Here is a 17,903-nt window from a genome sequence, read left to right as displayed (position 1 = left end):
GGGAGAGGGAGAGGGAGAGGGAGCGAGGGAGGGAGGGAGGGAGAGGAACAGAGAGACAGATGGAGAGACAGAGAGACACAGAGAATTACCAAGGAAGTCAGTGTGGGGTGAAAAGGGAAATAATTTCATTTAAGTTACGATATAATCTTTACAATTTTACAATACAAACAGAATAGAATAATTAGTTTAAAGATATGTTTACTAAACTATTAAACTAAAATAAATTAATCTGAATCTGTTTTCCCACCCACCACAGTTAAAACTTCCTATATAGAAAACTGAGAATCACCTTTTAGTCATGAAGCATTTCAAACTGATAGTCACAGGATGGTGAGAGGACGGTTTCTGAACCCACCATCCATATTTACCATATGCTTATATTTTGGAAGTCCAGTTTCTAAGCAGAAGGAAGCAGAATACACATTCTGCTTATCAGGTTTAATAAGGAACCCCTCAGTTTGGAATCACTGTGTACCTGTGGTTATCATGTAAGAGAAGCTGGCTGATTCCTAGATATGGAAGGGGAGGGGGAAGCATTGTTTATGGAAATGGAGCCACAGAAAAGTAAAATTCTTGAAATCCTTTACGGTGAATATCCTATTTGATTATTTGTGAAACCTGCTATACTCTTGTCATTCTTGGGTAGTAATTTGCTTATTAACTAGAGCCAGTCTTCAAGTGTGGGAGAGTAGAGAGCCATCTTCAATAGAAAGAGACCGTGAGAGGCATGGCGCTAGTGGTACATGGTGTGTGCGTGGGAGCCAATGAACCTCAAAGCTACGAAGTGTTCCTTCACTAGCTGCCCTGAACTTTGTGGGTGTCTGATTTCCTTAATACTCTTTTTTCTTTTATAAAAGAAAGGGTTATTTATTGTAACCCCGTGTTTAATGTTTTGTTCGGTGTACTTTGTTATTCAGCAATATGTATTTTTGTTTTTTATTATTTCACAGCGTGCCTGGACTTTATGTGTGTATTAGGGATCTAAACTCAGGTCCTGTGTTAGTACTTTTCCTGCTGAGCCATTTCCCAAGCCCCTGAAACACATTTTATTTCCTAATTTATTGAGAACATGTGTCCCATGCCTTACCTATTTTAATTTTTATTTCTAGTGGTACATTTTGCTGTACAGATCTCACTATGGTTATCTTTTATTTACCTGAGCACCTCTGTTGAACTTGGAATTGTTTTGCTTGCATGTTTTGTTTTTATTTGTTATGTGTTAAACATTATGAGAGGTAATCACTGTAACACCTATAACTTTAGTATAAATTATTCAAAATAGGCAAGTCCATAGATTATAAAAGATAATTTTCCATGATAAATATTACCAAATTTCCCTCCTAAAAACTGATGTCCTCCTATGTTGATCCACTCCCTGTTGTGATTTTTAAGAGAATCATTACACAAAGTTCTCATGATTGTTATTTATGTTCAAGGTAATATGATTTATTTCCTCAGGGTCACAGGATGCTGCTCACGATCTGGAGCTTCTGAGAAAGCACAAGGTAAATGAAGAAAATGGATATTTGAGTGTTGGCACCACATACAGGAAGATGCCCATTCTTCCATGGAAAGAATTGTATTGCTCACTCTTGCATTATTTGGATTAATCTGTATCATTTGGGCTATCATTTTAGTAGCATTGCCAAAATAATTGCATCTATTTTAAATATACAGGTCTGAAATTCATCCTTTCAGTTTCGTGTTCTTCTCAGGTTCTTTCACACTCTCAAGAACTTGACTCTGGCCGTGCTTATTTCTTGCCTCTGCTGAAGCGGGGTGGGGGGGGCAGACTTCCCTCATCTCTGCTTGTCACAGATCTTCAATTTTTCTCTGATGGGTTTGAGAAAGGGACAGACATAGGATTGTTCAGATAGACGAGATGGGGTGTATAGACACCCCAAAGCTAGAGAAGAGAAAGGCTGACGTTTCCAGGGACAGAAATGGAGTTCAGAAAATAGTGTGAGAGTGAAGGGTTTGAGCGAGAAGGGTAAGCATAAAACAGACCATGGAGGGCCAGGTAAACCAGTGCAAGTTGTTGGGACGTGATCCAGAACATGGCAGAAAGCCAATGAGAGGTTTTATCTAGGGAAATAACAGGATTACATGTGCATCCAAAAAATGATTTCTCATAGAAGCAGCATGGAAAATAGATTGTGGGAATTGTTTGAGCTAGAGATGGGGAGGCCAACTGTGAAGTTATTTTATTACTCTCAGAGAAGATGATAGTAGTGGATTTGAGATATTCTTAGATGTCCAAATCCTTACAATTCAGTGATTGGTTAGTTATAGGGAAAAGGGGATTCCTAGTTAGTTGCTGGACTGTTTAGGAAGGATTAGGACGTGTGGCCTTGTTGGAGGAGATGTCTTACTAGAGGTGGGCTTTGAGATTTCAAAAGCCCGTACCAGGCACAGTCTCACGCCTTCTCTCAGTGTGGATCAGATGTGGGCTCTCAGCTACTGCCCCAGCACCATGGCTGGCTGGCAGCTGCCAAACTGTAAGCAAGCCCCCAGTTAAATGGTTTCTTTTAGGAGTTGCCTTGGTTGTGGTGTCTCTTCCCAGCAGTAGAACTGCAACTAAGAGAAATTGGGTGACACTGGGAAGGCGTTGAGTATGTTTAAGATTCTGGGAAGTCACTAGAGAAAAGTGCAGAAATAGTAGCATGGTTCCAGGTGCATATACTGGGAAGAGCCTGCAAAGGATGCAGGAATGTATCGTTTATTGGAGTAAGGCAGATAAAGAAAGGGTATAAGTAAGATGGTGAGATCTGATGGGACGATGTAAAGGTTGCCATGTAACTCTTTCAGATGAGATTATCTCCTCTGAATGAATCAAACAAGGGAGCAAGAGACTGGTAGGGTAGCTCCAGTGAGCTGATTTCTCTGAGAATGCGTTCATCTCACTGAGACCTCATAACTGCCAACCATGATATGGATGTGAAGAGCATTCAGGCTGAGAGAATAGCTACGCACAACTGCCACCTCTCCTCTCCACACACTGGTGTGGGTTGAGACAAGTGGTACACTGGGTGATCTCTTCCTCCTGTTGGAGTCCACTCCCTTAGCCTCTTAGCTCTCACCACTGTCTGCCTTATATTATCACCACTAAGACGTTGTCACCCACCGCTCTGAGGGAAACAAAAATTGATCAAATGGAGAATAAAAATGTGATGTGATAATTATTTGCAGTTATTTCCCAAAGGAGAATATCGGATCAGTTCATTAGCTAGTCTGATACTGTACCTGTCAATTTACTGCTGTGTTTAATCTAGCTTCTCTTTGTTTTATTACACTTATTCCCACCTGATAATGAGAAATAATGGCCCTTAGTTGTATAAACACGTGAGAATGCCTGGATCTCCTACCAGGACCCTTGCACACCAACAATTCAACAAAATGAGAGAAAGTTTCAGCCTTATTTCCAGTAACAGATCAGTGCTATTCAGGGTAATGTGGCAAATGGAATCTGAAAAACCTTTGCATTGGCAAGGCGTTCTGTTGTTGTTGTTGTCGTTGTCACTGCTCCTGTTTTAATGGCACATGTGTCCACATTCAGCTTCTCATTGTTGGGGTAGGAAACAAGAGCATCTCTATCAGATCCTGCTTGCTCTCTACACAGTTACCCTCTTAATAATGCCTAGGAGAAGCAAACTATTCTTACTATCCCTAGTATAAAGGGCATCCCATCCCAAGGCCAGCATCGATACAGTTTTCTACCTGAGTACTATAGTATAGGTAGGCTTTATTGGAAAAACAATCTTTTAGGTTGGGTCCTTCATCAGCTCTACCACCTGTGGTTCACTGCAGAAAAAAAACAAAAAACAAAAACAAACACAAACAGACAAACAAACAAACAAACAAAAAACCAAACCAGCCTATCAACCAAAACCCACCCCTTTGTCACCAAAATTTTTGTATGAGTATACACTGAGGGGTTTTTTGCTTGTTTTGTTTTTTCCCCAGTAGTTATTTTAACTACTTTCTTCTAAGGTTCACTCAGTGCTCATGTTAGTAAGTTCAACCTGGTCTTTATTTTTATTGAGTTGAAGTACAACAAAAGGGCTGTGCATGCATTATAAAAGAGAATTGCTGTTGAGGGATGAGGCAGAGGAAAGGGCACAAAGATGATGTATCATTCAGGGAGTCGTTAGATTTCTGATTATTCTCATTACAGAAATTAACATTATAGTCTATTTTTAGGTCATCTGATTCATAGAACTTAAAATTCATCTTTTTTTCTTTCCTTTAAGGTGACTCATATTCTCAACGTTGCATATGGAGTTGAAAATGCTTTCCTCACTGAGTTTACATATAAGACCATTTCTATACTGGATGTGCCTGAAACCAATATCCTGTCTTATTTTCCAGAATGTTTTGAGTTTATTGAGCAAGCAAAACTGAAGGTAAGGTTTATTTTGATACAGTTCTTCAAAAGTAGGAATTCAAAAACATAGAACTACACCCAGTCTTTGTACATTTTGCAATGAAATTTGTGAAGAGCCATTGTGAAAACTTCCCTCCAGTAATACTCACTAAATCCTTAAGGTTTTCATTCTCTAATTGGTTTTTCTTTCTTAATGAGAAGTGTACTTTTTATATTAATCTAGTTTTGTTCTGAGTTCTTACCAAGAAACACTAGGAGATAAACTCCCTCACGTAATTTAATTTTTCTCTGCAAAAATGTAAATATTCTCGGAGGCTGTATTGGGACCTACATTCTGACTGATTCATAAGAAACCAGATGGACCAAAGGGTACAGTCTGCTCCAGTCTTGTGAGTGTATTCATGATGATGAATATTCATTCATTTTAATGACTAAGGCACAGAGACCGTGTATCTGTGCTTTACATTTTTATTGATGAATTTATTGAGGCAGGGTCCCAATAAGCTTACCTTAGGTTAAGCTTCACACTTGCTATTGAAGCCAAGGATGATCTTGGACTTTTGATCCTCCTGCCTCCACTATCTGGGTGCTGGAATTACAGGTGTGCATTACCATATTTGTTTTTATGTTGCACTGGGATGGAACTCAAGGCTTTCAAACCAAGTAAGTTACTGTACCAATTGAACCATATCTCCAATCCTCATGTGTTTTGAACCATGGAATTTTAAGGAAGAATGCATATTTTTATACCGAGATTATATGGAATCCTAATACAGGACCTGTGTGCTGGTTTTGTGACTTTAGAAGACCAACACAGCATATTATTTTAATCTTAATTTTTGATCTACATCAATGTTCTGATAGGCAGGGCTTCTAGGATGGTTATTACCTAAGTTGTATCTTGAAATGAAATTTTTTTGTCAATAAATAATTCTCTTTTTACATTCTTATCATAATTAAGTTTATAATTTTCTAATTAATTCCTTTAGTTATTATATATAATAGAATATGTATACATCTTTAATACAGAATAGTAGTAGAGAATTCATACTTACAGACTTGTTTATTGTTAGCAATATCACATCCACAGGCAAGATTATGGGTGGGGTTTATATAAAAATGTTCTCCTCTAAGAACTAATCAGGAGCTCTATGGTAACTGTGCTACTACCTTCCACGAAACAGTACATCCCTGTAGTGACAATTTTGGAATTTTTATTTCTTTAAAAACCATAGAAATAGCCAGGCAGTGGTGGCACACGCCTTTAATCCCAGGACTTGGGAGGCAGAGGCAGCGGATTTCTGAGTTCGAGGCCAGCCTGGTCTACAGGGTGAGTTTGAGTTCCAGGACAGCCAGGGCTACACAGAGAAACCCTGTCTCGAAAAACCAAAAAAAAAAAAAAACAAAAAACAAACAAACAAAAAAAAAACAAAAAAAACCACCACCACCACCACCACCAACAAAAAACAAACATAGAAATATAAGAATATGTTTCACTTTAATCTCAGGTGTGGGGTATGGGACTGCTGCACAGCAGCTATGATTTGCCTTGTGCTCTAGCTAGGGTTTGATTTTTGCCAGCTGCAGATAGTTTTTGTGATTGTGTATAGTTTTTGTGATTGTGTGACAGTTGGAATTCTGGGGACTTTTCAGAGGGCATATGAAAGCTCAGACCCTGAGAGGTGGTGTGGGTTGTTGATTGACTGTTTTTGATTGTGGTTTGTTAAGTAGTCATGTGCAAAGAAGGAACTAGAAGGAGGAGGAATTAGTTATCTTCACAGGAAAGATCAAATCCCTCCCCCCATGGAACTCAACATCCCTAATCAGCAGAAAGTAGTCTAAAGATAATGCCACCCCTGACTTTATTCAGGGATCTCTTTCCTTTCCTTTCTAGACTTTTTTTTTTTTAACTCTAATGTTGGGAGGTTGAAAGGACAGAAGAAAAGGGGTGGAGAAGAGAGGAAGAAAGAAGAATCCACACAGTAGCAAAAGAGAGCTACACACCCCCGGGTCCCATCAGCCCCTAACCTTGCAACATGAACCCAAGCTTTGAAACCATTAACTTCAGGGAACATGCTCAAATCATATTGAAACTACAGCACCAAGTCTGGACAGTCATGAATGTTGTCAAAGTGACCTGTGCTGCCAGATGCTTGCTGTCAGACTTTAGCATGATAATGAAGTTGTACCCAAGTCTTGCTTTGCTGATTGACAGAGTTTGGAGGTATTTCATTATTTTTTTAAAATTTTATTTTTAATATAGCATTTTAAATTTAGTCTTTGAGAATTCCATACATGGATACAATGTATTTTAATCATATGTCTCCCCTACTTCCTCTCCAACTCCTCCAAGATCTTTCCACATCCCCCTCTCAAATTCATCTCCTCCTTTGTTTTTTAAATAACTCACTGTGTCCAATTAGTACTGCCATGGTCAACCTATATGTATAAAGAAAACTGACCCTTCCCTAGTACCAGTCATCTATCAATAGCTCCTCAAGCCGAGTTAAGACTTGAGCCCTCTCCACCCCTGCTAGAGCGTTGACTGCCTTGATCTTGTGCAGGCAGCCTTGGCTGCAGTGGGTTAATGAGTGCAGCAGTCCTGTCATGTTCAGATGACACTATTGCACCCACCCTCGACTTCTGGCCCTTACAGTCTTTCTGCCCCCCTTCCACAATGTTCCTGGAGCCTTCAAGGGAGGGTTTATTACATACTTGTTCCATTTATGGCTGAGCACTGCACAGACACTTATTTTTTTGCATGTTGACTGGTCATGAATGTCTGTACTACCATGACCCTTCCCCAGATGAGGACAGAAAATTTGACAGTCAGTGTCTTTACCTACTGGACATCTCATCTTCCCTTAATCTGAACTTTTAGCGTAACAAGAATTCTTCACAGAAGTGTACACTAAATTGATTTATTTACTTAGCAAAAGTTTACAGAATTCCTACTATGTGCTAAGATTTGAACTTAATGCTAAAGATACAAAGATGGGTAAAACAGTTCTCCTCTCTTATCTCACTTGTGAAAGGGCAGTCTTCTTAGGACAAGAGCCAGGGTCAGCTGCACCAAGAAGAGAGAAAAGTCTGTCAGATGTAGCATAGTAGTAAGGGTAAAGGAAAACTTTGTTTCATTATTTTTAGCTCTGGGAACAAGAAAAAAAATCCAACCATTCTTTTACAAATACTTTCAAGAACAATATGATCCCTACAGAATAATTTTTAAAAATAGGAAGGAAGTAATTTACAAGCTATAGAAAGTAGTTATTGGGGCTACAGGATTGGCTTAGCTGTTAAGAGCACATGTTCTTTCAGAGTACACAGCTTCAGTTCCCAGCACCCATATGGTACCTTACAACCATCTGTAACTCTAGTTCCAGGGAATTCAAACCTGACCTGAAGGTATTTCATACACAAGGTGCACATGCACGCATGCAGGCAATATACATAAAATAAAATAAATCTTAAAAAAGAAGAGTAGTTATATAACAGTAAAAGGAAAATATTAATATTTTCAAACAGGCAAATTTGATTTCTGGAGATTTGTTTTAAACTGAGTAATATACATTAGTAATTATTAAGTTGTAATATAATTTTTAAACATTTTAAGTCATAAAAAGTTAGCTGTTAGTACAAAGTGAAAAAAAAAATAGGTTGAGCCAGGAGGACTGAGAAGTACTCGGTGAGTTCAGAACCACCCTGGGCTATTTAGGGAGAACCTGCTTTAAAATGAAAAGTTAAAAAAGAAAAGGACTGGGGATGGAGCGATTCCTAGTGTGTACAAAGCTATAGAATTAATTCTCAGTGCTGCAAAAAGCAGAACACACACACACAAACAAAACAAAACAACACAAAACAAAACAAAACAAAACAAAACAAAACAAAACAGGCTAGACCTAGGCAGCTCACAACCTTCTCTAGTTCCAGAAGCCCTCTTCTGGGTTCCATGTGCACTGCACCCATATGTGCATAAGCACACTGTGTGTGTGTGTTCATAGACACATATTGTTTTTAAAAATAATTTTTTTTAAAAGTGAGAACATTTCCTGATATATAGATGTATATAGTGAACATTATTTCCCTTTCCTTGTGTAAAAACAAAACTTGAAAATGAATCATAGATATCTATAAGAAAACGTTTGAAGTAGACTTGTTGATGTAAGAAAGTTTAAAGTATTGGTCGTTTTGTTGCTAATCATTCTTTAGAAGAGACACACTTGCAAGTTTGATATAATGGGTCAAGAAAGAAATTTTACCACAGATACACAGATGTGAGGAAGCTGCCTTGTAAATCTAAAGTAGCCAAGTGACTCAAAACAACAGTAGTGTGACTTTGCTTGGGGGATAATGTACTTCCTCCTGTCCCTTTTCTAAAAGTGTTGTACCAAATGAAGAGTAGAAACAAAGTTGCGGAAGAGTTTGATTCTGTGGTATGTGCTCCATTCACTACAGATCATTAACTTTTTAAAAGCCTGCACAAGGCCAGGCTGTATCAATGCTGACCCATCAGATCTACTGCATTCATTATTAATACAATATTGCCTGCATCAGCATCCACCCACACTGTGTTCATTTCTCTTGTGAAGTATCGTTTACAGGTTACCGAGAGGCTCTTCACTTACTGACCTCACTGCTGGTATCTAGTTACTTTTTCCACTCCATGTTGTTAAAAGCTGTCCATGCCATCATTTGCTAATGAGTTAAAAACATTTTTAATTTACTTTTAACTAAATTAAAAACAATTTAATTTACTTTAATTTGTACTATTCCTTACAGAATAATATTCCTAAGGGCATATTTTTTTCCCTTGCCAGTCATTCTGTATATAGAAATTCAAGAAAAACACCAGTTATTTATATACATGAGAAGTTAGTAGGCTTTTCTGTGTATTGGGCTGGATAACTTGAGTCCTGTAAAAGGTGCCATTCCAGAATTCCAACCACATTATCTGAGCATTTCAGTCCTGGGTAAGAGCAGGTGTTGGATGACTTTTTTTTTTTCAATGCAATTTTTTCTCTCATTTTTTTGCAATGAAATTTATTCTGGTAAATACATAGATAAGTAATTTACTTTGTAGTCTACTAAGAATGTGTGCATTGTCAGGTGTCTAATATGAATTTTGTTTGATGGCGTTTCAGGATGGCGTGGTTCTCGTTCACTGTAATGCAGGGGTTTCCAGGGCTGCTGCGATTGTCATCGGCTTCCTCATGAGTTCTGAAGAACTCGCTTTCACCAGTGCGTTATCGTTGGTGAAAGAGGCAAGACCATCCATATGTCCGAATCCCGGCTTCATGGAACAACTCCGCACCTACCAAGTGGGCAAAGAGCACAATGAAGGTGACCAAGTGCCCCCAGTGGACACGGTCCATAGTCCGTGATCAGTACTCTAGCAGAGGCAAATGACGTCTGCATCAGCCTCAGTTCTCTTGCCTGTGTTTTGGAAGGAAACTTGTAAAACTTCCCTTTTCTGTTGTCTTTTACCAGGGGAAATGGAAGTTACCTTTGTCACCCTGAAGTAATACATTTTTACGTTTTTACCTTTTTCTTGTTATTTCAATATCTGGTTAAGTGTTTCTTTGAGTTCTAAAAGAAAATAGTGTATTATCAAGTCAGTAAGTCACCGATTTGTGTAGGAGAAAGTTTAAACCTAATAACCTTCGTTAGAGTTAGAAAAACAAGCCATGAAGCCTTTTAACTCCTACGTCTCTCATTTTCTTTCTGAACTGAGAATCTTGGAAGTGATGATAGACTTACTAAGTGAAGACTTACCATTTCAAAGGGAAGTAAACGTTTTGAGAATATTTTTAAGGTTAAAAATAATACCTTTAGTCTCCCCCCCTCCCCCCCCCGCAAGAGTACCAGAATCGAAAGGCTTATATAAACATTTATATAATGGTTATTTTTGACTTTTAAATTTGGTCCTATTACACATATTTCTCTTGTATTCTTCAAGTGATTGTGTAGATATTCAGAAGATTTTAGATTTTTTTAAAAATTAGGTGTTATCATTTATACTGTGTTTTTTAAAACTTCAACTTTTTTTATTAAATTATTTTATTTATATTCCAAATGTTGCCCCCATCCCTCCTCCCCTTTGCCTCTGAGAGGGTGCTCTCCCACCCACTCCCCCACGCTTCAAGGTTTTAACTTGAGTGCTAAGTGTTCTGTTTAGGGGTCACCTGCCACACTCGTTTGGTTTTCTTGGATCCCTAAAAATTGCCTTAGAGCGAGAGACGATTTTTAAAGATGTAATCTTTTTTTTTTTAATATGAAACAAGAATTTTATTTGTTTGCATGTAGGGACATTACTTTTATTTTATTTTTTTGCTTTTACAATCTATTCAGCTGGCTTTTTTTTTTAAATCAAATCATAATTTTTACTTATTCACATAGGCGTTATAAACACAAAAAGGCAGGACGTGGGGAAGGGGATGACACCAGAGCATGGCTGTTCAGGTGGAGTACAGATATCTTTCAGAACAGGGTATCCACTGGGTGAAGGTTCAGGGGACAGGTCACTGTGACTCTGCCTATGACTCACTTGTCCTTATCTAAGTTGGTATTATCCACCAAGGCTACCTATTTACAAAGTCTATGACTACTCAGGCTGGTAAATTTCCACAAAAGCTGCCTGTTTTCAATAGCTTACAGCCATCTGTTTCAGTGTTTTTCCACAGAGACCCAAGACTTGGTGTTAGTATACATGCATGACAGCCCTATTGCTGATTTTAGGCCTATGGCTGATTTTAGGCCTTTAGTGTATAAACAGGGCTGCCCCTGACACCTCCTCCCTTCTCCAAGTATAGAAGGGCCATGGCGATTCTAATCTTGCAAAGGCGGGGATAGAGGCCTGACCTCCAATAATTGAAGGGGACCTTGTAATGGCTCTGGTCCCCCTGTCGTTGTCCAGTGAGGCATGAGGGCCATACCCATCCTAATGTCTTTTTCCTGGAGAGGGGATACTTTTGACATTAACCCCTATGCAGTCAGGCTTGTCCCTCAGAAAACCCAGAGAAATATTTTTAACTTCTATTTATATTCCCTTGCAGTACTTAGCCTCAAAGCCTAATCAAGAATTCAGATCACCAGTCAGAGGGGGTTCTGGGTGACCCCTCTCTGCTTGGTCTAGGGGCGGAAGTCCCTTCTTTTTGGTTGGGTGGAGATGGGTTTTGGGAACACCCTGGATAGAGTAACAACCTCATCTTGAGTCTCATGGTTCTCCATAGCTAACTTATGATAATGTATCTGAATAGGTTTTGCTACCAAATTATCTATCTGTTGTTTCACAAAGTTAGTGAGCTTATTTAAGGCCCAGGGACCAAAAGAAATGAGCAAAAATAACCCAATTAATGGTCCCAAGATGGGAGGAAGTAGGGTTGACAACCATGGAGAGGTTGAGAACCACTTCTTGTATAAGCTCTCATCTTCCTCTTTCTCTCTCTGTCTTTTCTCAGGGCCTTCTCTGACCTTTTTAACCATCCCTGTCTTGTCTATGTAAAAGCAACGTTTTTCTTTAAGTGCAGTACACAGTCAAGAGCTGTACACAGTCTTTTCTATTGTAAAAGTATGAATCAAGTCCAATAGAGTCCTTTGCAATTTTTGGAGATCACTTCAGACAGCGGAATGAGGGATTTCTTCAGATTAGTTATGTCAGTTTCTAGCTGTTTGATGTCCTTGTTAAAGATGTAGTCTTAAGATTGATCTATTTTATATTTCAGTATTCTGCTGGAAAACATTTTTTAGGAAAAAATTATGAACCTATAAAAATTGTAAACATTATTGGGATGCTTACCATTGTACACACTGTTTCCTAGAAGAATACTTTGAAGAGTTTTTTTTCTTTAATGTTTCTATTAACCAAGTTGAATTATGTATATTATAAATATGCTCCAAGGCTTTGAACTTGGGGCAGGGGATTGCAGATCAAATGGTAGAGTTCATGCTTACTTTGTAAAAGGCCCTGGTTTCCATCGTCAGCAACACACACACACACACACAGAGGAATAAATCTTTTAAAATTTTATGTAAGTACATACTGCAAATCTTAACTTTATCTAGTTATGAGGGAATTCTTTCATGCCTTTTGAGTGACATTTGTGATAAGTACTAAAAAGATAAGTGGGCGTTGACTGAAGGTGAGTGGGCTGTGGCAGATTTTTCAGAGTTGAATCAAGAATGTATGTAAAGGCCAAGGACTGAGGGGGAGCACTGAACACTGGAGAAATGGAAGTGCTGAGATGGGGGAGCGGTGAGCCGGAGGCCATGAGATGCTGTTTGCGAAGGTGACTGTTGGCTTGTCAAGTGGGAGCTTGGCAGAGATTCAGGATGCTAGTCTTTTGGATTGGTGAGAAGATTGAGAGGTTGTAATTGGGAATTTGCTTAGAATGCTTTGCTGTTATTGCTTATTTTCATTTTTATTTTGTGTATATAGGTATTTCACCTGCATGTGTTTCTGTGCACCATGAGCATGAGGTGTCCACGGAGGCCAGCAGAGGGCATTGGATTCTATGGGTCTGGAATTTCATACAGCCGTGAGCTGCCATGTGGGTACAGAGAATTGAGCTGAGGTCCTGGAAGATCAGCCAGTGCTTTTAACCGCTGAACCATTTCTCCAGCTTTAAAAAATGGTATTTCTCATTTGAGATGGGGTCTAATGTGTAAAAGGTGGGCTCCTACTTGCTGTTGTGACCACTAAGCCCTGGTTACATGGTTGGTGCTGGGTTTCTTGCACGCTAGGCAGGCACTCTACCAACTGAGCTATATCCCTAATCTTTAGAGTGTTTGTCTAAAGGTTTAATTTGGTTGTGTTGCCTAGAGTGAATTAGGAGGAAAAGCAAGACCAGCAAGGAGGTTAGGTCCAGGTTTCTAGTGGCGACGATAGATTTAGTTGATACAGTAAAGATGGAAGGAAGTGGAAGCTAGAGAGAGGGCTCAGTGGGTAAGAGCACTTACTGCCCTGTCAGAGGACCAGAGTGTGGTTCCCAGCACAATCATCGGGTAACTCACAGCAGTGTGTAACTGCAGCTCCGGTTCCAGGTCATATGACCAGCCATTGGCTGGACAGGCACCTGCACACACTTGCAAATACCCACATACAAACACACATGCACACATACACACACCTACACATAATTGAAATAATAAAAATAAATCTTACAAAAAGGAAAGAAGTGGGTACTCTGAAAAATATTTACAGACTAGAACTTACAAGCCTTGGCATTGAATTTTATTGAAAAAAGGCATTTTCAAAAATCATCCCAAGGTTTCTAGCTTTAATAATTAGAGAACTGGTGGTACCATTCTTAGGGATAAATATTCATTCCTAAGTTGGCCCTTTATATTTGATTTGAGGTATCTTTGAGATACCCAGGTCAAGTGAGTATGTCAAAAGGGTAACTTGGTGGTGGTACATTTGGGCATTGGTATGAATTGGCAGCAGAAATGGATAGCATCACACAAGAAAAGGTTTACAGTAAAACTGAAGGTATTAAAACTGGGCCTTGAAGAACAACCACATTTAATGGCTAGATGGAGGGTGGGCCAAGAAAAGAGATATGGCCAGAGAGAGAAGAGAGCAAACAAAGCACACTGTCAGAGGAACCAAAGGAGGTCTTCAAACTGCATACTAAGTAAGAACAGATGATCCTGAAACCTTACATGGGATAAATATTCACGGAAGGTGTCTGGGCTCAGCATCATGGAGGTGACTGTTGTCCTTGGAAAGATCAGTTTGGTAGAGTGAGTGATGGGAGAAGCCAGACTGGTTGTCTTTGTTGCTATGTAACTTGCTGAATTACTGATAAGGCAATAACATCCTTATTTTGGGGTGAATAAACCAATGTATTACATATAAGGTCAACACTAAACTTTCTATGATTCAGATGGATAAACTAAATCCTTGACTTACCAGTACCCCTGATTATTAACTATTCAAAGTCCTCCGCAAAATACCTGTTTGCTAAATAAAAGTAATTATCAGGCAAACAGTAGTTGCTGCATTGATTTTTCACTAATAGTTTTCACATAAGTGGAGACAAAAATGCATGACTTTTGAATGTCTTAGAATTTGGGCGTATTTAAAAGATGAGAGAAAATTTCAAACAAAATTATAGAAAATAGCATACTTATCACCACAATTCTTGCTTCCTGTCAATCATCCTTTCTTCTCCCTCCTGAACACATGAACACGTCCCCTCAAGGTAAATTCCAGATGTAACTCTGTCAAGACTCTCCTTTCCCTGAAGTCTGTTTTGACTGTTATAACTTCTTTGAGCCTTTATCATATCCAATTAAACCTAACTGGTATTTGAATACAAGACCAGAAGACAAAATTGCGCAGGAAAGTTATTTAAGTCTGAAAATTACTCTTTGCTTTCAAAAAGCAAAAGGATCCATTTAGTTGGTTAAGAAATGAGCAGGCAAATTAGCTGAGCTCATGTTTCACTGATGTCTGTCTTTATCTTTTCTGTCAGTTGTTTTCTATAATGAGACCATCAGCAAACCACCATGTTTCTGTTTGTAACTGATTATTCAAAGACACTTAGAGATACAGCTCCTGCTATTATTGTTTATAGAGCCCCAAAACACGTTACCAACTGTGGAGTTTGTATTTTTGTTGAGGTGGTCCTTATGCTTTAAATCATGAATCTTGTGGAGATCATTTGATCTTGGCCACTGTGAAGTCATGTGAGTGCATTATGTAACATCACAGTCTAGGTGAGTGACAGCCTGTGATGTATGTATAAACTGCCAAAGGCAGAGTTGACAAGCACTGGCATGATGTTTCCTCCCTTTGATCTCTGTCTGAAGAAGACAAATTCCATCTTTTTCCCTAACTCTTGCAAAAGGTGGATATCATTTCTCCTTGTTTTTGTTTTTAATTTTTAAATTATTTTTAATTCTATGTATGTGTGTGATAAGTGCATGAGAGTGCAGGTGCCCACAGCTCTGGCCTCTGATTCCCCTGGAGCTGGAGTTATTGGTGGCTGTGAACTGCCTAGTGTAGGTGCTGGGAATGGAACTCTGGTTCTTTGGAAGAGCAGCAGATGTTCTTAACCACTGAGCCATCTCTCTGCCCTCACTTTGACTTTTTAAAAATTATGTTTTTTATAATTACAAAATAGACAGTTACCTTAAGAGCTTCATTTTATATTTGTATATGAATATGTTAATAGATGTTTAATTACGTTGATGAATTACGAGTATATGTGATAGATACACAAAAGTTTAACCACTGTATCAATTAAAGGTGAATACATTTAGATGTATTTCTGAAATTTCAAAACTTGATTTTAGAAGAAAGTTCTTGTACATCCAGCCTTGAATTAATTTTCAAGTTGAATTCTTTGTAGACCAAGTTTCTCACCTGTGTTTCCTGTACTGTTAAATGACAGGCTGGTGGGCAAGAACCCTGAGTTGGTCTGACCTGAACAGTTTCTGTATTTTTCTGTAACTAGAGCAGTACTCCTGTGTTGCTTAGACATGTGCACCATGCTTTGAAGAAAGAATTCTCCATCTAAGCTTGAAAATCTAGAGTACAAACAAGCGTTTGTTGTTGAGATCTCATGTCCTGGGTAAACTAGTAATTCAGAATAGATGTGGAGGAAGTCTATGTGGCATTTCCTTCAACAGGTTCAGAGGAGAAAAGAGAAAGACAAGCATTGTAATTGAGATGCTAATCTAAGCTGGCTGGTGGTAGATCACATCTTTAATCCCACCATTCTAGAGGCAGAGGCAGGCAGATCTCTGAATTGGAGGCCAGTTTGGTCTATAGAGTAAGTTCCAGCACAGCCGAGGCTACACAGAAAAACCTTGTCTCTAAAAGCCAAAAAACCCCAAACTAAACCAATCTAAACCAAACCAAACCAACCAACCAAACAAACAAAAATCTTCAAGAGTGACAAGTGTTTCTCATATAACATAATCCAAGTTTTGAAACTCTCATAACATAAAAAAATGAATCTTTGTTTATGATAATAAGCACTTCTGATAGAACTAAAGTACAAAGCTTATGATTGAAAAATCTTGGGTTGGAGAGATGCTGAGAGGTTAAGAGCACTGGTTGTTCTTGCAGAGATCCTTAAGTTCAATTCCCAGCAACCACATAGTGGCTCATGACCATCTATAATGAGATCTGATGCCCTCTTCTGGCCTGCCAGCGTACATGCAGGCAGAACGCTGTATACATAAATAAATCTTTAAAAGAAAAATATTGAAACATGCAAAATTGTATCAAATAAGTTATACCAGATAATTATTCTTTGTTTAATATTTGTTTTAACTTGTAATTATTTTTTCACGTATTTACTGATAAAATGAAAATAAGAAAGAAAAGATAATGGCCCCTTTTCTCCAAAACATCCACAAGTGTTGTACTGATGTGATTATTGACTTAATTACCTCAAGTGGGTCATTTGGGTTGAGAGTGAGCCCTAAGAACCATTAGATAAGAGGCAGAGAGACATGTGTCATTATGGTGGTGTTAGTCACATGATAATAGCTTTAGGAAGAAGTGGGGGGGAGAGGAAGAGAGAGAATATGCTGTGCCTCTGGCTTTGACTGGACAGGTGTGGTGCAAGCAGCCAAATGATAAGTATAGTCTTTAAAAAGTGGAAGGAAACACATGTTCTTCTTGTATCTCCAAAGAAATCAGTCCAATTTCTGCCTTGATAGGAGCCCTTTAAAACATAGTTTGTATTTCTGGCCTCAAAAAATTTTTTTGTGATGCTTAAAGTTACCAATTAGTTGATGATCCAGCAAAAACTTAATGTGATTTTGTGTCTGTAAAGACCATTGTTGAGTAAACACTCATTCATATATATAAGATTAAGATATGTAACTTTTGGTATATACAACTCACACTCATTTTTAAAAATTTATCTATCTATCTATCTATCTATCTATCTATCTATCTATCTATCTATCTATTTATTTTTTGGGGTGGGGTGTGGGGGACAGGGTCTATGTATCTCTTGCTCTCCTGGAACTCACTACGTACAGACCAGGATGACTTTGAACTTGCAGAGATCCACTTGCCTCTGCCTCCTGAGTGCGGGGATTAAAGGTGTACAGCATTGCACTCAGCACACTTTTTTTAAAAAAAAAAATAAATTGAACCTATAAGTGGTTTTAAAATTTTAATTCTGGCTGGGTGGTGGTGGTGCACACCTTTAATTCCAGTACTCTGGAGGCAGAATCAGGGAGGCCAGCCTGGTTTACATAGTAAGTTCCAGGACAGCCAGGACTATGCAGAGTAAACAGGTCTTAACCAAACCAAACAAAATTGAATTCTATCAATCTGTCATTCAAAGTTAGAATCATTAATGTGAAGATATGACAGCCAGCTCTAACCCGATGGCACTGTTGTATTGTCTGTCCAGGAAGAAACCACTGTGTCCTAGTCATTACTAACACTTTCCAGAGTGGTCAAGCCTGTGTAATGATTTATACCCGACTCTCTTATGGTGACTAACAAATTTAACACAGTATCAGGCTTAAGGCTGTTGACCTTTGCATT

General features: G+C 38.6%; 1 protein-coding gene across 2 annotated transcripts in view; it reads left to right on the top strand.

Annotated features, from left to right (window-relative positions):
- The window catches only part of Dusp19 (dual specificity phosphatase 19), a 17,010-nt gene extending 2,639 nt beyond the window's left edge, over positions 1-14,371 (top strand). The window contains exons 2-5 of one of the 2 annotated variants that reach the window (XM_028762975.1): positions 1,459-1,505; positions 4,251-4,403; positions 9,526-9,724; positions 12,819-14,371. In XM_028762975.1, coding sequence (XP_028618808.1) covers positions 1,459-1,505; positions 4,251-4,403; positions 9,526-9,724; positions 12,819-12,922 — 503 coding nt within the window. In that variant the 3' untranslated portion in view covers positions 12,923-14,371. Of the gene's footprint in view, positions 1-1,458; positions 1,506-4,250; positions 4,404-9,525; positions 9,925-12,818 lie in introns of those variants that run through there. The other variant, XM_028762976.1, reaches the window with a different exon arrangement.
- The last annotated feature ends 3,532 nt before the right edge of the window (positions 14,372-17,903 follow it).

This window comes from Grammomys surdaster, unplaced genomic scaffold (genome assembly GCF_004785775.1).
Source record: "Grammomys surdaster isolate TR1022 unplaced genomic scaffold, NIH_TR_1.0 136, whole genome shotgun sequence".
In the NCBI taxonomy this organism is placed as follows: Eukaryota; Metazoa; Chordata; class Mammalia; order Rodentia; family Muridae; genus Grammomys; species Grammomys surdaster.
Note: the sequence above shows the minus strand (reverse complement) of the source record. Positions and strands in the feature narration are given on the sequence as shown.